Source organism: Oryctolagus cuniculus, chromosome 18, assembly GCF_051225735.1.
Source record: "Oryctolagus cuniculus isolate XC-2025 breed Fujian yellow rabbit chromosome 18, ASM5122573v1, whole genome shotgun sequence".
Lineage (NCBI taxonomy): Eukaryota > Metazoa > Chordata > Mammalia > Lagomorpha > Leporidae > Oryctolagus > Oryctolagus cuniculus.
The window spans coordinates 11,022,930-11,038,326 of NC_142884.1; the positions used below are offsets into that span (position 1 = coordinate 11,022,930).

The window sequence follows — 15,397 nt, forward strand, 5'->3', positions numbered from 1 at the left end:
GTGGCATGGGGGGGGGGGTAGTGTCGCTCGTTCTCAGGATGGCTTCCCGCCACCCCACCACCCCAGGCTTTCAAGTGATTCTCTCCCGCCCAGCGTAGACTGATGCTGACTTTTCCACCCGCAGAACCTTGCTAACGTTCTTGGCCCTCGCTCACGCCCAAGGTGTGGGGTTTGCATGGTTTGGCGCAGCGCGGAGCTGCCCTGTCCAGGCCGTGTGCGAGCTCCTGGCTTCAGCGTCTGCCCCGGTCGCAGGCTCCGCTTCCCACATCCAGGATCCCAGGATCGAGAAGGGGGATCCCGGATGCCCGGTTGCGTCGTGATGTTCCCGGGGAGTCGCCGTGGCCTTTGCATCAAACGAGGAGACAGAAAACTCTTTTCTCAGAACTTGGACAGTACCGGGCCGGCGTCGTGGCTCAGGGGGTTCAGCCTCTGCCTGCAACACCAGTGGCTCATCTGAGCACCAGTTCAAGCCCCGGCTGCTCCACTTCCAATCCAGCTAGCTCGATCTCTCACTCGCTCTCTCTCCCTGAATAAGCTGCCAGCCCAGGGTCTGGTTGTCCACAGATGTCACTCTTCACCCAGACTCTAAGGACCTGGCGAACATCAGAACCCAGCCCACCCCGGCTCCCCCGGCTGCAGCGCCTTAGAGCAGCTGGAGGGGCGGAGCGAGCACTTCCGGAGCATCAAACGCCCTTGGAATCGGCGCAGGAGGGAATGGACCAACACCTGTAGCTTTCCTAAGCTTGGGAGCAGGCAGGCACAGCCGGGCAGCCGGGCTCCACTCCCAACTCCAGCCTCCTGCAGTGCGGACCCGGGAGGCGGCAGGGCCGGGTCCCCCTCACCCTCCTGGGAGACCTGGGCTGCCAGCCCAAGCTAGTCCCAGCTGTTGCAGGTGCCTGGGGCGTAAACCAGCGGCCGGACGCTCCCTCGCCCGTTCTCGTGTGTCTCCCTCCTCTCAAATTAAAACAGGAACGTGTGCGATGACCCGGGCCCAGCCGACCATAAAACACAGCTACTGCGAAAAGCCGGTCCGCTCCCTGCCAGGGTCCCTGCTAACGCCTCGCTCCCTGTGATCCTTGTGGCGGCCGCAGCCAGCTGGCCACCCCTGACCGCCTCGGCTAAGACTTCCGGCCACTCTCACCCCCAGCGCCGCTGGCCACAGACCAGCGCCGCCTCTGAAGACGTTTCCCCACAGCCGGCCAGGGCCGCGGCGTGGCGGGCCCTCAGCGGCACCACAGAGCGCCGACAGCCTGTCTCTCATGTCTGCATCCGTCCATTCGCCAGCCACCCGCTGCTCGAGTGCGCAGGACCGGAAGTGCGCGTGACCGGAAGCCGCCCGCGAGCCCGCCCTTCTGCACAGCTGTGGCCCGTGAGACCACCTGTACTCTCAGTGCCTCAGCTGAGGGGGCCGCGACGTCCACCGGGCCCCCCGCGCAGGAGACCCCGGCCTCTGTAGGGCTCCCATTCCCCCCTCTCTCTCTCTCACCTGTTGGACTCACGTGGAGGGGCCGCCCCAGGTGCCCCGAGGGCGGAGGAGGCGGGCCCGGCTGGAGGCTATAAAGCCCGAGGCCGGCGGGCAGGCGGGCGGCTGCAGGCGGCTGGACGGAGGCGATGGGCGAGCTGCTGGGCCTGGTGTGCCGTCTGTGGCTGGCCGTCTGCGTGATCCGGCTGAAGGCGGGTGAGGCGGCCCCGGGGCGCGCGGGGGGCGGCCGCGCGGTGGTGGTCCCAGAGGGTTCCAGGCCTGGGGCCTCCCACCGTGGGCCCGGCTTCTCATCCGTGTGAGAGGGGTTGTACTCTGTAGGAAGGGGGCGGGGGAGGAGCTGCTTATAAGGGATTTGACGTCTTTTGTGGAAAAATAGAATTAAAATATCAGTTTATTTGGGTGCAAAAAAATGAAATCTATCCATAGGGTTTTTTCAATAATGCACATTTTCTTTCTTTTTTTCTTTTTATAGATTTATTTGAAAGGCAGAATTAGGGATCTTCCATCCACTGGTTCTCTCCCCAGGTGGCTGCAATGGCTGGAGCTGCACCTCTCCGAAGCCAGGAGCCAGGAGCTTCCTCCAGGTCTCCCACGTGGGTGCAAGGGCCCAAGGACTTGGGCCATCCTCCACTGCTTTCCCAGGCCACAGCAGAGAGCTAGACCGGAAGTGGAGAAATGGGGACTCGAACCAGCCCTATATGGGATGCTGGCACTGCAGGCGGTGACTTTAGCTGCTACGCCACAGCAGTACACGTTTTCTAAGAACATTTGAAGACCCCTTATTTGTACTGTTTTGGAAATGTCTCCACAATCCATTGTTAAGGGAGCAAGGAACAAAATAGTAGACAGATGAAGCTATCCTATATATATATATATATATATATGAAACAAGGAATGGTGATTAATACACACTTGACTGGATCCTCATACTGATTCTGTGCATTTCGTAAGAGTCACGGGGGGGGGGGGCAGCGCTGTGGCACAATGGGTTAAAGTCCCGTCTACAGTGCCAGCATCCAATATGGTCTGAGGTTCGAATCCCAGCTGCTGCACTTCCAATCTGGCTCCCTGCTAATGGCTGGGAAAGCATCCAGAGGATGGCCCAAGAGCTTGGGAGCTTGCACCGTGCACCCATGTGGAAGACCCAGAAGAAGCTCCTGGCTTCGCCCTGGTCCAGTTGTTGCAGCCATCTGGGGAGTGAACCAGCAGATGGAAGACCTCTCTGTCTCCACCTCTCTCTGTAATTCTTTTATTCAAATAAATAAAATAAATCGTACAGAGTGAGAGAAACTTTGTACAGAATGTACTCTGTACAGAAGAAAAAAGTCACTTGAGTAAACCTTTAGGACAGGTGACAGGGGCCAGAGATGGTTAGGGAGATTTTAACATTTTCCCCTTGAGAATGCCTTTGAAATCTGTAAACAGATCAATAGATGACAAATGATCAATCTCTCTCTCTCCCTCCCTCTCCACCCTCTCCTCCCCCTCCCCCTCCCTCCCTCTCTCTCTCCCCCTCATTGTAATGATTAAAGTAAAAAAGAGAGAGAGAGAGAAAGAAAACCCTTCTTAGCACAGAATCCACCTGGCAAGTTGGCCGAGTTGGGTTTGTCACTGCAGTCGGAGGGGTAGCACAGGGTGTCGGAGGCAGAGAGCTAGAAAGAAGCCGGACTTTGGATGAGCAATTTGCAGGGGGGCCTAAGGGAGCGAGATGTGCTCCAGATTGGGTGCTGACGGGCGGGGGATGCTGCGGCAGGCTGTCCCGCTCAGCCTCAGCTGTAGAGAACACAGTGGACTCCGTACGCAGCAGCCATCATTCATCGCAGCCGAGAGAGGGACAGCACTGGGTAACTGCGAGTGGCCTGAACTCCCCCAAGATTTGAAGTGGCCCCAGAGGAACCCTGTGTGAGGTGCCGTGAGGCTGCCCATGCCCACGACAGGGGAGCTGTGAGGACGTGGTCATGTGTGAAACATCAGCAGACGGCATGGTCTGAAGGGAACAGCTGCTGGCCCTGTTGGTGGACGTGTGGACAAAACACACATGAAAGTATCTCTCTGTTCTTTACCTGTAAAACCCGGAGGTGGCCGCAGAGGTTCAAGACAGCAAGGAGGAAAAGACTGCCAAGACTCTCTCAATGGCTCTGTGACTGGACAAAGAGTTCACGGGAAATGCTGCCCCCCGCTCCTCTGACTGGCAGTAACCTCCACTCACGCCTGCACCTGGAGGAGGTTGGCTTGGCAGTAGCGCCCCCAGGAGGCAGAATTGCCCCAACCTGGTGTCCAGGGCGGGGAGGACACCTGCACAGCTCCTTGGTTCTGGACTCCAGGGTGTGTGATTTCCCCAAGCCGCCACTTTTTTTTTTTTAATGTGTTTGAGAGGCAGAGAAAGAGATCTTCCATCTAGGGCTTCACTCCCCAAATGCCCACAACGGCCAGGGCTGGATCAAGCTGAAGCCGGCAGCCAGATACTCCATCTGTATCCCATGGCTGGCAGGGACCCAAGTGCTTGAACTGTGCGTGACCTGCTGTCTCCCAGGGCGCTTGAGCAGGAAGAAAGAATCAGGAGCACAGCCAGGACTTGAACCCAGGTGTTCCAGGATGGGGCAAGGGTGTCCAGATGCCCCCCCCCAAGCCTCCATCTCTATCCACAAAACAAAGAGCAAGATAACATATATAGCAGTAGTGGGGGCAAGCATTTAGCCCAGCATCTGAGATGCCTGTCTCACGTCCAAGCGCCTGGGTTCAAGTCCCAGCTCGAGCTGCTGACTCCCGCTTCCTGCTAATGTAAACCCTGGGAGGCAATGGAGATGGCTCAAATGATGGGGTCCCTGCCACCCATATGGGAGACCTGGATTGAGTTCCCAGCATCTGGCTTTGACAAGGCCCAAGCCTGGTCATTGCAGCCCTTTGGAGTGAACCAGAAGATGGGAACGGGTGTCCGTTCTCTCCCCCCACTCCTCCCTCCCCTTCTGCCTCTCAGATAATTATAAATAGAAGTATAACACATAAATGTGATATATAACCCAGCAACCTAAGATTTATCATCTTGAAATCAAAGTCCAGTGCACAAGGGTTGAGTTCCTTGCACAAGTGGTGCCGGGAAGCTGCTGCGGTTTGTTTGGCTGTAGCTTGCCCCACCCCCGCCCCAGGGCTCCCGTATTGACCTCTGCTTCTCATTGTGAGGGGTGCAGAGGCTGGAAACTTAACTGGAACATGATGTTTACACCTTGAGAGGTGATTGGGATTGAATAAGACCATCAGAGCAGAGCCCCTGTGATCGAATCCTGGTGACTCTGTAAGAGGGAGAAGGACCAGGACACACACGCACGCACACACCCCCACCTCTTGCACTTCCCCAGGACTCTGCCAGCAAGACTCTGTCACCAGTTGCAGTCCCTTGCCCTTGCCCTCCAGAACCGTGAGCCAAAACAAACCTATTTCTGTTAAAGTTTACCCAGCATTGGCATTTGGCTATTAGCAGTGGAAACACACTCTGCCCGAGATGATGCCAACACAGAGATCATGTGTGGACCAAGCCCCGGCTGCACGTGGTACAGACACATGGTTCTCGGGGTTGAGCAAGCCTGTGACAGTGTCACCTCCCTCTAACCCTTGATGACGGCCACACAACTCTGGACAGTTCAGTTCTTTGTGGCAGCTTTCCGTAAGGTTTGTATCTGTGAAACAGTCTGGGGAAGGGGGAGCAGAGAGAGAAGGAGCCTATGAGTTACAGCAGTCTCTCCCTCCTGCGGCTGCCATGGTGGTTGGAGGGAGGCAGTGAGCGGCTCACAGTGCTAGTGGAGGTTGCAACACAGTGGCTCTGTGTACAAGCCTGGCTATGGCTCAGAGACAATGACAAACCATCAGGAATGCTGAGGCCCTGGCAGCGTGAATGCAGTGTTGTCTCCTGAAATGCTGGCCTGTGGCCAAAGCCCACGGGTGCCCTCTGGTCTCCACTCATGAGGGCTGCCAGGATCGAAACAGTCTCTTGTCCACCCTAACCGAAAAGAGGATGAAAGAACTGGGGAGCTTCTGAAGAAAGGGTTCTCCCACAATGCCTGGGCACAAGACTCGGCCAGAGCCTTGCACAGAAAGTGCTTCTACAAAGACACCTGCCCAGCAACCATGCGGCCGACCTCAGACTCACCCCACCCCATTGATGAAGCCGCCTGGCCGAAGATGTTTGTTTTCAAAATGTTTCCGTACTCGTGTCATCCTTTGCGAACCGCCCCTCACTTCAACCCCCTTGGATGCTCCCACAGTGTGCCAGGGCCCACAGATTCCCACCGCCATGCTCTGTATTCCCAAGTAAACATTCTTTGGAGAATCTCGCTCTCTCTAGTTGTTAGTCAGATGGACTTTTGTGTGGCGTTCACGCAAGGTGGAGGATGGGTAGATTGATGACCTACAGAGAATGTTTGCAAGAATCGGAGTCACATCTCGTCAGCAGGCCTTGTGGTGTAGACCCATGCCCGCCCCTTACCTGCCCCCGCCCCAGTTGGAAGTATTCCTACACCATCCAAGATGTGGTGTTGTCTTCATTTCAACAAGAGAACAGCTGGTTGTGTGAATTTCCAGGTACTTTCTGGGCACAGCATATTGCAAAAGACAGTCTACATCTCCTCTATTTTATTTTTCTCTTTCAGATTTGATTACCCACTTAAATCTTCCAAAACCAGGTAAGGAGAGAATCTCTTTGCTTGGCAGCGTCTCCTATGTCTGCCTGCACCCCTTCCATGATAGTACATTCTGGAAAGTTCCTGGTGCTTTCCTGCACTTTGACCCTTCCCTTTGCTCTTCTTCTGGCATGACCGGCTCACCCAGGTACCAGTGGCCACTTCAGACACAAATTGCAACGTCCAGAGCAGTCAGGTACACCAGGTGTTCACTGGTGCCCCGCCAAACACCCTCTTCTGTGTTGCAGCTAACACCAGCATCGGGGGAGAAGGGCTTTCTGTAAATTGTTCATTTTCAATTGGCAAATAGTAATTGTCTGAGGGGATTCTGAAAAGTTCATGGAAAATGCAATTAAAAGATAAACTTACAGGGCATGCATTTGGCATAGCACTTAGGATGCCGCTTGGGACATCTGCATCATGACAGAGTACCTGGTTTGAGCCCCAGCTCCTCTGCTGTAACCCAGCTGCTGACCCTGGGAGGCAGCAGTGATGGCTCAAGTACTTGGAGACTGGGTTGAGTTTCCAGCTCCCAGCTGCAGCGTGGCCCATCCCCTGCTATTGCAGGCATTTAGGGAGTGAGCCAGTAGCTGGAAGATCTGTCTCCCTGCCTTTCAAGTAAATTTTTAAAACTAATAATAAAAGGATTTTTCAAAAAAACAAAATAAGCTTATTTTGGTGAGAAAAATCATACACAGTTTTTTCATAATAGCACTTTCCATCACCAGTTTGGAAACAGTGCATGGATTTCAAATTTGGGGGCACCAAAATAAACTCACCTTTTAATTCCATTTATGGACTTTTTCTAGTACCCCCATATACATTTACAGAGTACAGCGTGATGTTTTAGTACATGTTTACATTTCCAAATGCTCACTTGAAGCTAATTCACACAGCCGTTGCTTCACATGCATCCGCGTATTGTAAATCTACGCTTTCCACCATTTTGAAATATACATTATGACAAACTCGCCATACTGTGCACTAGGAAGCTTGTTCCTCCTGACTGGAACTTTGTACCCTGTGATCAGCATCGTCCCACACCCCAGCCCTGCTAAGCACTCTACTGCTGTGAGTTCAACTTCAAAAAAAAAAAAAGAAAGAAAAATTGTGTGTGTCATTGTTGGTGTGCTTGTTTGTTAATTTTAACAGCTAGATCATGGTATAATCTCTCTACCATAATATCCGCCGATTCCAAGTGCATTTTTAATGACTTTTAGCCAATTTACAGGGTTGTGCAAATGTCACCACAACCCAGTTTCAAAATGTTCCCATTGCCCCAAGAAAAGACCCCTTGTGCCCATCGGCATCCCCCTCCCCACCCTACCCTGGGCCCTAAGCGGCCACTCCTCTGCTTTCTACCCCTACAGATTGGTCTTTTCTGGAGATTGCATATAAGTGGAGTCATCCTCGTGAGCTTCTGTGTCCGTTTCTCAGTTTAAAAAGGTCACGATGAGGCTCGGACATCTCTGTCACAGTTCTTGGGAGAGCTGAACTGGAACTGCATGTAGATGTCTAAAGTTGATTTGCATCTGTAGCTCTTATGAGGTTGGGGGTTTCAAGGGAAATCTCTCTGGGGATCGTCATCCCTTCGTAACTCATCATGAAAATGTCCATCACTTCTTAAATATTTCAGTCGCCAGTTACTGTGAAGCAGTGTCCACGAGAGTGGACAGTGGGTTTCCCTGTGAATGGGGAGCACGTGCTGAGGACCCAGGATGACCTCAGGAGGGGGCAGGAGCAGTGGGAGCCATGGCTTCCCTAAGCCCAGAGAAAGATGGGCAAGTGCTGTCTGACCCCAGCACCCACACGGTGGTCCCTGGGCTGCTGGGCTGAGCCCGGCCATGAAGGGCCCCAGCTCTGAATCCTGCAGCCTGCCTTGGAATCCCAGCGTTGCCCTTTATTAGTGAGTTCCAGCCTTTCTGTGCTTCCATCTTCAAATCCATGAAATGGCCACATAACAGGGCCTGGTTTACGGGCCTGGGTCAGGACATCGTGGGAGGCAGCGGCATCTGTGCCTGTGCAGGGCACGCCCAGTGCGTGTGGGGCTGCGTGCAGCAGGGACAGCCCTTCCCAAGTTCACAGAAATGCAATCTAAGGGTAAGTTTATTTGGGCCCCCCAAAATCTTAAATCCACACATACGGTGGATCTGTACAGAATTCAAGGAGAATGTGTATGGTGAAAAAAATCATGAATGGATTTCAAAAAGTTTTTGGACTGCAATAAACTTATCTTTTAGTTCCATTCTCTGAGCTTTTTGAAGTGCCTTTATATAAACAAGTGAATAAAATAATGTGAAATAATAAAAATTGCTCAATTCTAATTTTAAAATTAATACTATCAGATACACAATATAGTTAACTAATAAATGTTCAGTTGTCAATATATAAACTATTGTTAAATACTAATGTGTCAATAATACTTTTTCATAATTCAAATAAGTGCATCTTGTGTCAACATTATTTCAGGCTCAGGGAGGCCAGCCATTATTAAGCTTCTGTCAGCTCTCAAGTTTCCATTTCTAGGAGTTGATCCTGTGAGTCTGGCTGGTCGCTTCTGATAAGAAATTAAGGGTTTTGAAAAGACAAGTGAAAGCAAAGGGAACTTGGAAGGAAATTCAGTGCAGGTGGACCCAGCTGTGTCTGGATGTTCAAGAAGGTTCTGCAGAGACTCCGGTTACGCAGAACTCAAGAGGTTGGTTGTGAGGCAAAGGGCAGGAAAGAGGGTGCCACCGTGGAGACCCCTCCGCAGGTCTGAGCCGAGAGGACGTGAGCAAAGAGGGTAGCCGCAGGGCTGGCATTGCCTTTGGGGACCTGACCGAGTCGGGTGACATCAGCTGCTACACTGCTGTCTCTGATCCTAGGGCAGTGGGCTCTAGGCAGGTCGGTGGCAGCATGAGTGACAGGCGGGAAAGAAGTCACCACTGTCCTCCAGGCGAGGCGAGGCGCCCGGGCAGAGGAAAGCGGGAGGCCCGGGAGACATCTTGGAACTACCTTCTGCCGGCTGAGGAGTTTCTCTTTCTAGGGGAGAGGGAGGAAAGGGACTGAAAGCAGGAGGAGTCCAGAGTTTGGGTTTAGGAAGATCCGGTGCTGCCTGCAGCCTGTGTCCAGCTCGGGGCTGCAAGAAGTCTTCCCGTGACAGTCGCTTTGATTTCCTGCCAGCCCAGGAGAGGCAGTCAGTGAACCCAGCCGCGCGTGGGCGTGGGGATGGGGAGGGGGCAGGATATTCAGCTGACGCCCCCTCTGTGCACCCGCCCTCTTTTCCAGACATTCCTTCCACCCCGTGCGTCTTTCCATTCACCTATGCCGACGTGATGCACTACAACTGCATCTCCGTCCACAGCGACTTTGACTGGTGTTCTCTGGACAGTCAGTTCCAGGGCAGATGGCGGTACTGCCTGTCCAATGGTGAGCATCCAGATGCCCAGGGCCCAAGAAGCAGGTGCTGGCAGGTGGACCAAGTTCAACTCCTGACTCCCACTCAATCTTAACCACTCTGAAATCAAAGTCCAGAAAAAAGAAGCACGATGTGGAGGGTGGGTGTTTAGCCCAGCAGCTAAGACGCCCGGGTCCCTTGTCCCACGTTGGAATCCCAACTCCAGCTCTGACTCCGACTTCCTGCCGCATGCAGACCCTGAGAGGCAGCAGTGACGGCTCAAGTGATGCCGCCCACGTAGGAGACCCGACTGAGTTCCTGGCTCTCGGGCTGGCGCAGGCATTTGGGGAATGAACCAGCAGATGGGAGTCTCTCTCTCTCTCTCTCTCTCTCTCTCTCTCTCTCTCTCTCTCTCTCTCTCTCTCTCTCTCTCTCTCTCTCCTTTAAATGCTTTAAAGGAAAAGCTTGTGGTGGAGTACTTAGGCAATGATTCTTCTCCATATCTCCCCTCCCACCCTTTCCCCTCTCTGCAGATCCCCCCCAGTGCACTTTTCCCTTCTTCTTCAAAAAGAAGGTCTTTTACCAGTGCACCAAGGAGGACTACATTCTGGACCGGAGCTGGTGTTCACTGACGAAAAACTACAACAAAGACAAGAAATGGAAGCAGTGTTCCCCTCGGAAGTAAGGCGGGGGGGGGGGAGGCGCAGGCGGGGGTCTTGAGGACCCCTTGCAATAACGGAGGGAGGAGCTTCCGGTTAGATGGTGCGGTGGTGGCTTGGGCCAAAGGTCAACGCAGCGCCCACAAAGGACGCACCAGCAAGCACTCCGGGCTTAGCGGGACCTGGGTCCCTGTCAGGACGCGAAACCGAATCAACAGCACGGTGTCACTCGTGGGCCCTGAAATTGGAATTGGAATCCTGTACGGTTTTCGGGTGTCACAAAGCATTAGACTGACTGGTTGGGTGGGTGGTTTTCTTTTGAAAGGCAGAGAGATGAAGGAGATCTCCCATCTGCCGGCCCACTCCCCAGATGTCACAATCCGGGTCTCCCACGGGGGTGGCCTGGGCCCAGGCACCTGAGTCACCACCTGCCACCTCCCAGGGCAGCACTGGCGGGAAGCTGGGTTGGGAGTGGAGCTGGCGCTGGAGCTCTTCGACCTCAAAAAGCACCACGGGAGTTCCATCTTTGCGCCGCCGGTGCGGCAGGAGTCACCGACGCCCTGAAGGCAACCAGTTCCGGCGGTTCTGACCCACGCGGGCGCGCCCTTAGCGGCCTCTGAGTCTGGGGCGGCGACTCCCAGAAGCTGATTGGCTAAGAGGCTCAGGCGTTGGGGCTGTCTCCCGGAGACTGATTGGCTAAGACACCCAGGAGCGTTGTCTTCTAGAGGTTGATTGGCCAAGACGCTCTGGGACTTCGTCTCCCGGAAGCTGATTGGTTAAGACGCTCGGGCGCGCAGGACAGGTTCGCGCCCATAAAATGGAGTCTGATGAGGGAGACGATGACTGAAAAGCTGAGGCCAGAGCCCACGAGAGGGGCCGCTGGTCGGTGGTCTCTCTGCGGTGCCTCATTAACGTGATGGGGCTGACCGCTGCGTGTGGGCACAGCCCAGGCCCCCTGGGCTTCCGGTTCCTGTAACCACTTCTGGGGTCATGGCGGAAGGTCAGTGAGAGGCCGTTCGCGGGGTGGCGAACAAGTCTCAGGACCTGCGGGCACTGCAGGAGGACCCCCGAAGTGGAGGGAGTGGTGAGTTTCTTAAGCTGCCAAAAAAAACCTCGTAATTGAAACCCGTGCTTGGTTTTCGTCCTGTGACCTCGTTGAGGACCCCTGGCGTCCGCCGACCCCGGGGAAGGGCATGCGTGTGTGCGTGCGCTTCCCGTCACGGGCACTTGGGACCCGGCGGCGGCCGTGCCGCTGGCCCTGTGCGCCACTGGCTGGCTGGCTGGCCGGCCGAGCCTTTCACCGGTTGTGCGGCGTGCTGCGTAGACGCGGGCCCGCAGCCGCCTGGGACTCAGCTGCGACCCCTCGGTGCCCTGAATGGGCAGGGGGCGACTGGCTGCGGGGCCTCCCGCGGGATCCCCTTGATTTCAGGGGGAGTCTGCACAGCCGGACCCCACCCTGCGGTGGCTATCTGCTGGCCACCTGTCCCTGTGAAGGCGTCACCCCCACCCCTGCTGTTGTCACCACCCCGGGCTGGGAGGGGTCCGGGGTCCAGCCCCACCTCCATCTTCCACCTGCTCTCCTGTCTCAGATCAGGTTCTCAGACACACCTCTGTCTATCTGCTTCCTCTCTTGTGGATTGCCTTGGCCTAAAACATTTAAGATAAGAATAATTCACTTTACAACCATAAAGTTATTGGGTTTAAGAACCAAGGAAGGGGTAGGTGTTTGGCTTGGCACTTAAGAGATCATTTAGGGCACCCACATCAGAGTGCCTGGATTCGGGCCAGCATTAGACTCCAGCCAATGCAGGCCCTGGGAGGCAGCAGGTGAGGGCTCAAGTGATCGGGTTCCTGCCACCCATGTGGGAGACCTGGACTGAGTTCCTGGCTCTCAGCTTTGACTCCAGCACAATCCCAGCCTGTGGAAAGAGCCAGCAGACATTGTAAAGGGGAATCAGTGTTTGGCTCCATTAATTACAGCGCCTATAATGTTGAAAGCCTTATTGCAAGAGAAGATTGTCGGAGGGGCTCACCGCTCCCTTTCACAAGGGATGTTCAACTTCCTGTGTGAAATTATCTCTTCCTCCCACCCCGGCGACCTTTCTTCTCTGAAAGACCATTCACACAGCAGCTCGAAAAGAAACCCTCGGAGCAAGTGCTGACATAATTTTCCAATTTCTCCACCTCCTTGCGCCTGTATTCTTTGTAAAATGGGCATTTAACACATAACCACTCCCAACCACTTCATAACCATTTATGGCGGCCACAGAGCTGGGCATAATTCATTGGCCACTCCTCAGGGAGTGGCTCTGATGAGCAAGGCAGTTTGATTCTGTAAAACATTCAGAGTGATGCTGATAAGGAGTCCCCGTGATGTCACATGTGTCACATGTATGCATTTTTCTTGTTCTTCGCTTTCCTCCCTTCTTCTTGTTTCCCCTCCCTGTCTTAATATTTCCAATCTTCTAAAGAATAATTTCAAAAGCAAGGACAACATTATGTAAAATGAAAAATGATGTGAATGAGAAGTAGGTGAAAAAATAAGACAGGATGAATGAGGTATAGAAAGGAGCCTGTCTTGAGGGTGGAGGTTGAAGGAAAGATGTACTTCCTTTGCACCTGCTACAAACAGGTGATATCTGGACCCTCCCTGAGCCAGCCGCCATGCCCTTTGACCAGGGGATTTCCAGTCTGTAGAACTTTTTTTTGAAGATTTATTTATTTATTTATTTGAAAGTCAGAATTACACAGAGAGAGAAGGAGAGGCAGAGAGAGAGGTCTTCCCTTCGCTGGTCCACTCCCCAATTGGCTACAATGGCTAGAGCTGCCCCAATCCAAAGCCAGGAGCTCCTTCTGGGTCTCCCACGCTGGTGCAGGGGCCCAAGGACTTGGGCCATCTTCTACTGCTTTCCCAGGCCATAGCAGAGAGCTGGATCGGAAGTGGAGCAGCCAGGACTAGAACTGGCATGCATATATGGGATGCCGGCACTGCATATGGTGGCTTTATCTGCTACGCCAAAGCGCCGGCCCGCTAGAATTTCCATTGTACAGATGCATCCTAAAGGGAAAGTTGGACACGTGTACAGATACAAAGACGAAGGAATGATTCTGACAGTGACAAAAGACAGCCAAGGTCAAATCAGGTAATAGGCACTGTGAAATAGAGTACTGAAATCAGGTTCCAAGGTTGACAGCAATGTGTGAAAGTGCTCAAGAGATAACGTAATGGTCAAAGGTAAGCAACTTCAAGAAACACAGAAAGTTCAAAGCACAGATATTTATATGAGGGGTCTTCAAAAATCTCAGAGACACCTATGATGCAAAAATGGTGCATGGTTTTCAAAAGTTTTATCCACCAAAATAAACTCACCTTTTAATTTTGTTTTCCCATGAGCTTTTTGAAGTACGCTCATATCACGAAGGTAGGAAGAGAATGTTCTGGACAGAGACAGTGAGGAAGTGTTAATACTGGTCACCTTTGCGGGTTGTTGGCACCATTCACATTCTTTGTATATCTTTACGTACCATCTAATATTTGTAGTCATAGGTATGCATTTTTATTTTAACATTTAGTTTGATGTTTGCACAATTAATACCTGAGTAAGTTCTCATTTAAACGTCAAAATGGCACATGACTGTGGGGACTCACATTAATCTTCCTCTCACTTTTCTCTCTTCCCTTTCTATTCCCTTTTGAAGCAGAAATACAGTAAACAATTCAGTGTGCTCTTTTAGGTTTATTCTGTATTTTTTATTTTTTTTTTAAGATAGAGTTACAGAGAGAGGTCTTCCATTCCGCTGGTTCACTCTTGACCACAATGGCCAGAGCTGAGCTGATCTGAAGCCAGGAGCCAGGAGTTTCTTCTGGGTCTCCCACGTAGGTGCAGGGGCCCAAGGACTTGGGCCATCTTCGCTGCTTTCCCAGGCCATAGAAGAGAGCTGGACTAGAAGTGGAGCAGCCTAGACTCAAACCAGTGCCCATATGGGATGCTGGTGCTGCAGGCTGGGGCTTTAACCCACTGTGCCACAGTACCGGCCCCTGTACTTTTTCATATTTGCAGATGTCTTTAAGATATTTTTCAACATTAATGAATTCTACTCTCCCCCTTTGTCCTGTGAGTGTTAAGCAGGCAGAGCAGAGCAGTTAAGCTTGGGGCATCCGCATCCTATATCAGAGGGCCCAGCTACCTCAGTTCCGATCCAGTTTTCTGCTGATGCGCACCCTAGGAGGCAGAGGTGATGGCTCAAGTAATTGGGTCTCTGCCACCCACTTGGGAGGCCCTGATTGAGTTCCAGTAAATAAATAAATAAACATTATGAAGCTTTTCCATGAGAATGTATCAATCCACTTCTCCTTTCTCCATGATTTTACCAAACTTCATAATGTGGTTGTGTCATTCTGCTACTAAAGTATGGTTTGATTGTTTTAAATATTTTTAGATTCCCATGACCAAGTGGTTTTCTTTTCCACTGATCTTTGAGGAAGTTCTGTTTTGTTTTTCATTGGAATGGCTGAATAAAATCACTGGGTCAAAGGATATGTCCATTGTGTATGACAGTGGATGTGTGTGCAGCTTAAATTCTAACTTCCAATCATGTTCTATCAAAATTATAAGAAGCCCATTTTTAACAACTTTCTCAACACTGAAAAGGATCAGTGTGATAAATTTTGTCTCCAAAATGGGCCACAAAGCTAATATGATCATTAAAGTAATCCATCATGGTACTTCAGCCTCAGAGAGAAAGGAATGTTGCAGCCTTCCTAGGACTCTGGTCTCCCCAAGGCATGCCCGTCCTTTAGCTGTTCTGCTGAGTCACGGGTGTTTGTGAGTTCTGAGGTAGACCAGCTCTCCCGTCAGGGAGCAGAGCCAGCTATCTGTTGGGGGGGGGGTGATATGTTATCATACAAGTCCTAACTTCTCTTTTTCCTCCCCAGTAATTAGATCAGTCTTGGTGGTTTTTGAAGAAGCAGAAGTCACAGATTCAACAGTTGCCTCTCAAAACAGAACCCTGCCCTTCCCAGCAATGACCATTCTGATGTAATAAATAAATTCATGACCTCCTTTTCGCAGGAAGGGCTCCTTTTCTTGGGAGAAAACAAACAGGACAATGCCCAGTGGTGCCCAATCCAGTGTGGACCAGTGTGGGTGGTAAAACCTGGAGAGAGTTTGTGGGGAAGAGTTGGCTTCCAAACCAAAACCCTGAC

At 52.3% G+C, this 15,397-nt stretch overlaps 1 protein-coding gene across 3 annotated transcripts; it reads left to right on the top strand.

Annotated features, from left to right (window-relative positions):
- Positions 1–1,326: 1,326 nt before the first annotated feature.
- LOC100341751 (binder of sperm protein homolog 2) lies at positions 1,327–15,262 on the top strand. 3 transcript variants are annotated; one of them, XM_089320519.1, is made up of 5 exons: positions 1,327–1,452; positions 6,127–6,159; positions 9,424–9,564; positions 10,066–10,213; positions 15,128–15,262. In XM_089320519.1, exons 3-5 carry the CDS (start codon positions 9,471–9,473, stop codon positions 15,132–15,134), a joined length of 249 nt encoding a protein of 82 aa, XP_089176645.1. In that variant the 5' UTR covers positions 1,327–1,452; positions 6,127–6,159; positions 9,424–9,470; the 3' UTR covers positions 15,135–15,262. The 3 variants fall into 3 exon arrangements, with proteins under 3 accessions (XP_089176645.1, XP_051693298.1, XP_089176643.1); XM_051837338.3 differs by having other exon boundaries at positions 1,346–1,678; XM_089320517.1 differs by lacking the exon at positions 15,128–15,262 and having other exon boundaries at positions 1,346–1,678; positions 10,066–10,217.
- Positions 15,263–15,397: the final 135 nt, after the last annotated feature.

Bases quoted from the DNA above. Each gene is read 5' to 3' on its own strand.
- LOC100341751 (XM_051837338.3), top strand. From the start codon at position 1,612: ATGGGCGAGCTGCTGGGCCTGGTGTGCCGTCTGTGGCTGGCCGTCTGC. The intron at 6,160-9,423 runs GTAAGGAGAGAA...CCTCTTTTCCAG, and splicing joins CTTAAATCTTCCAAAACCAG to ACATTCCTTCCACCCCGTGC. The intron at 9,565-10,065 runs GTGAGCATCCAG...CCCTCTCTGCAG, and splicing joins GCGGTACTGCCTGTCCAATG to ATCCCCCCCAGTGCACTTTT.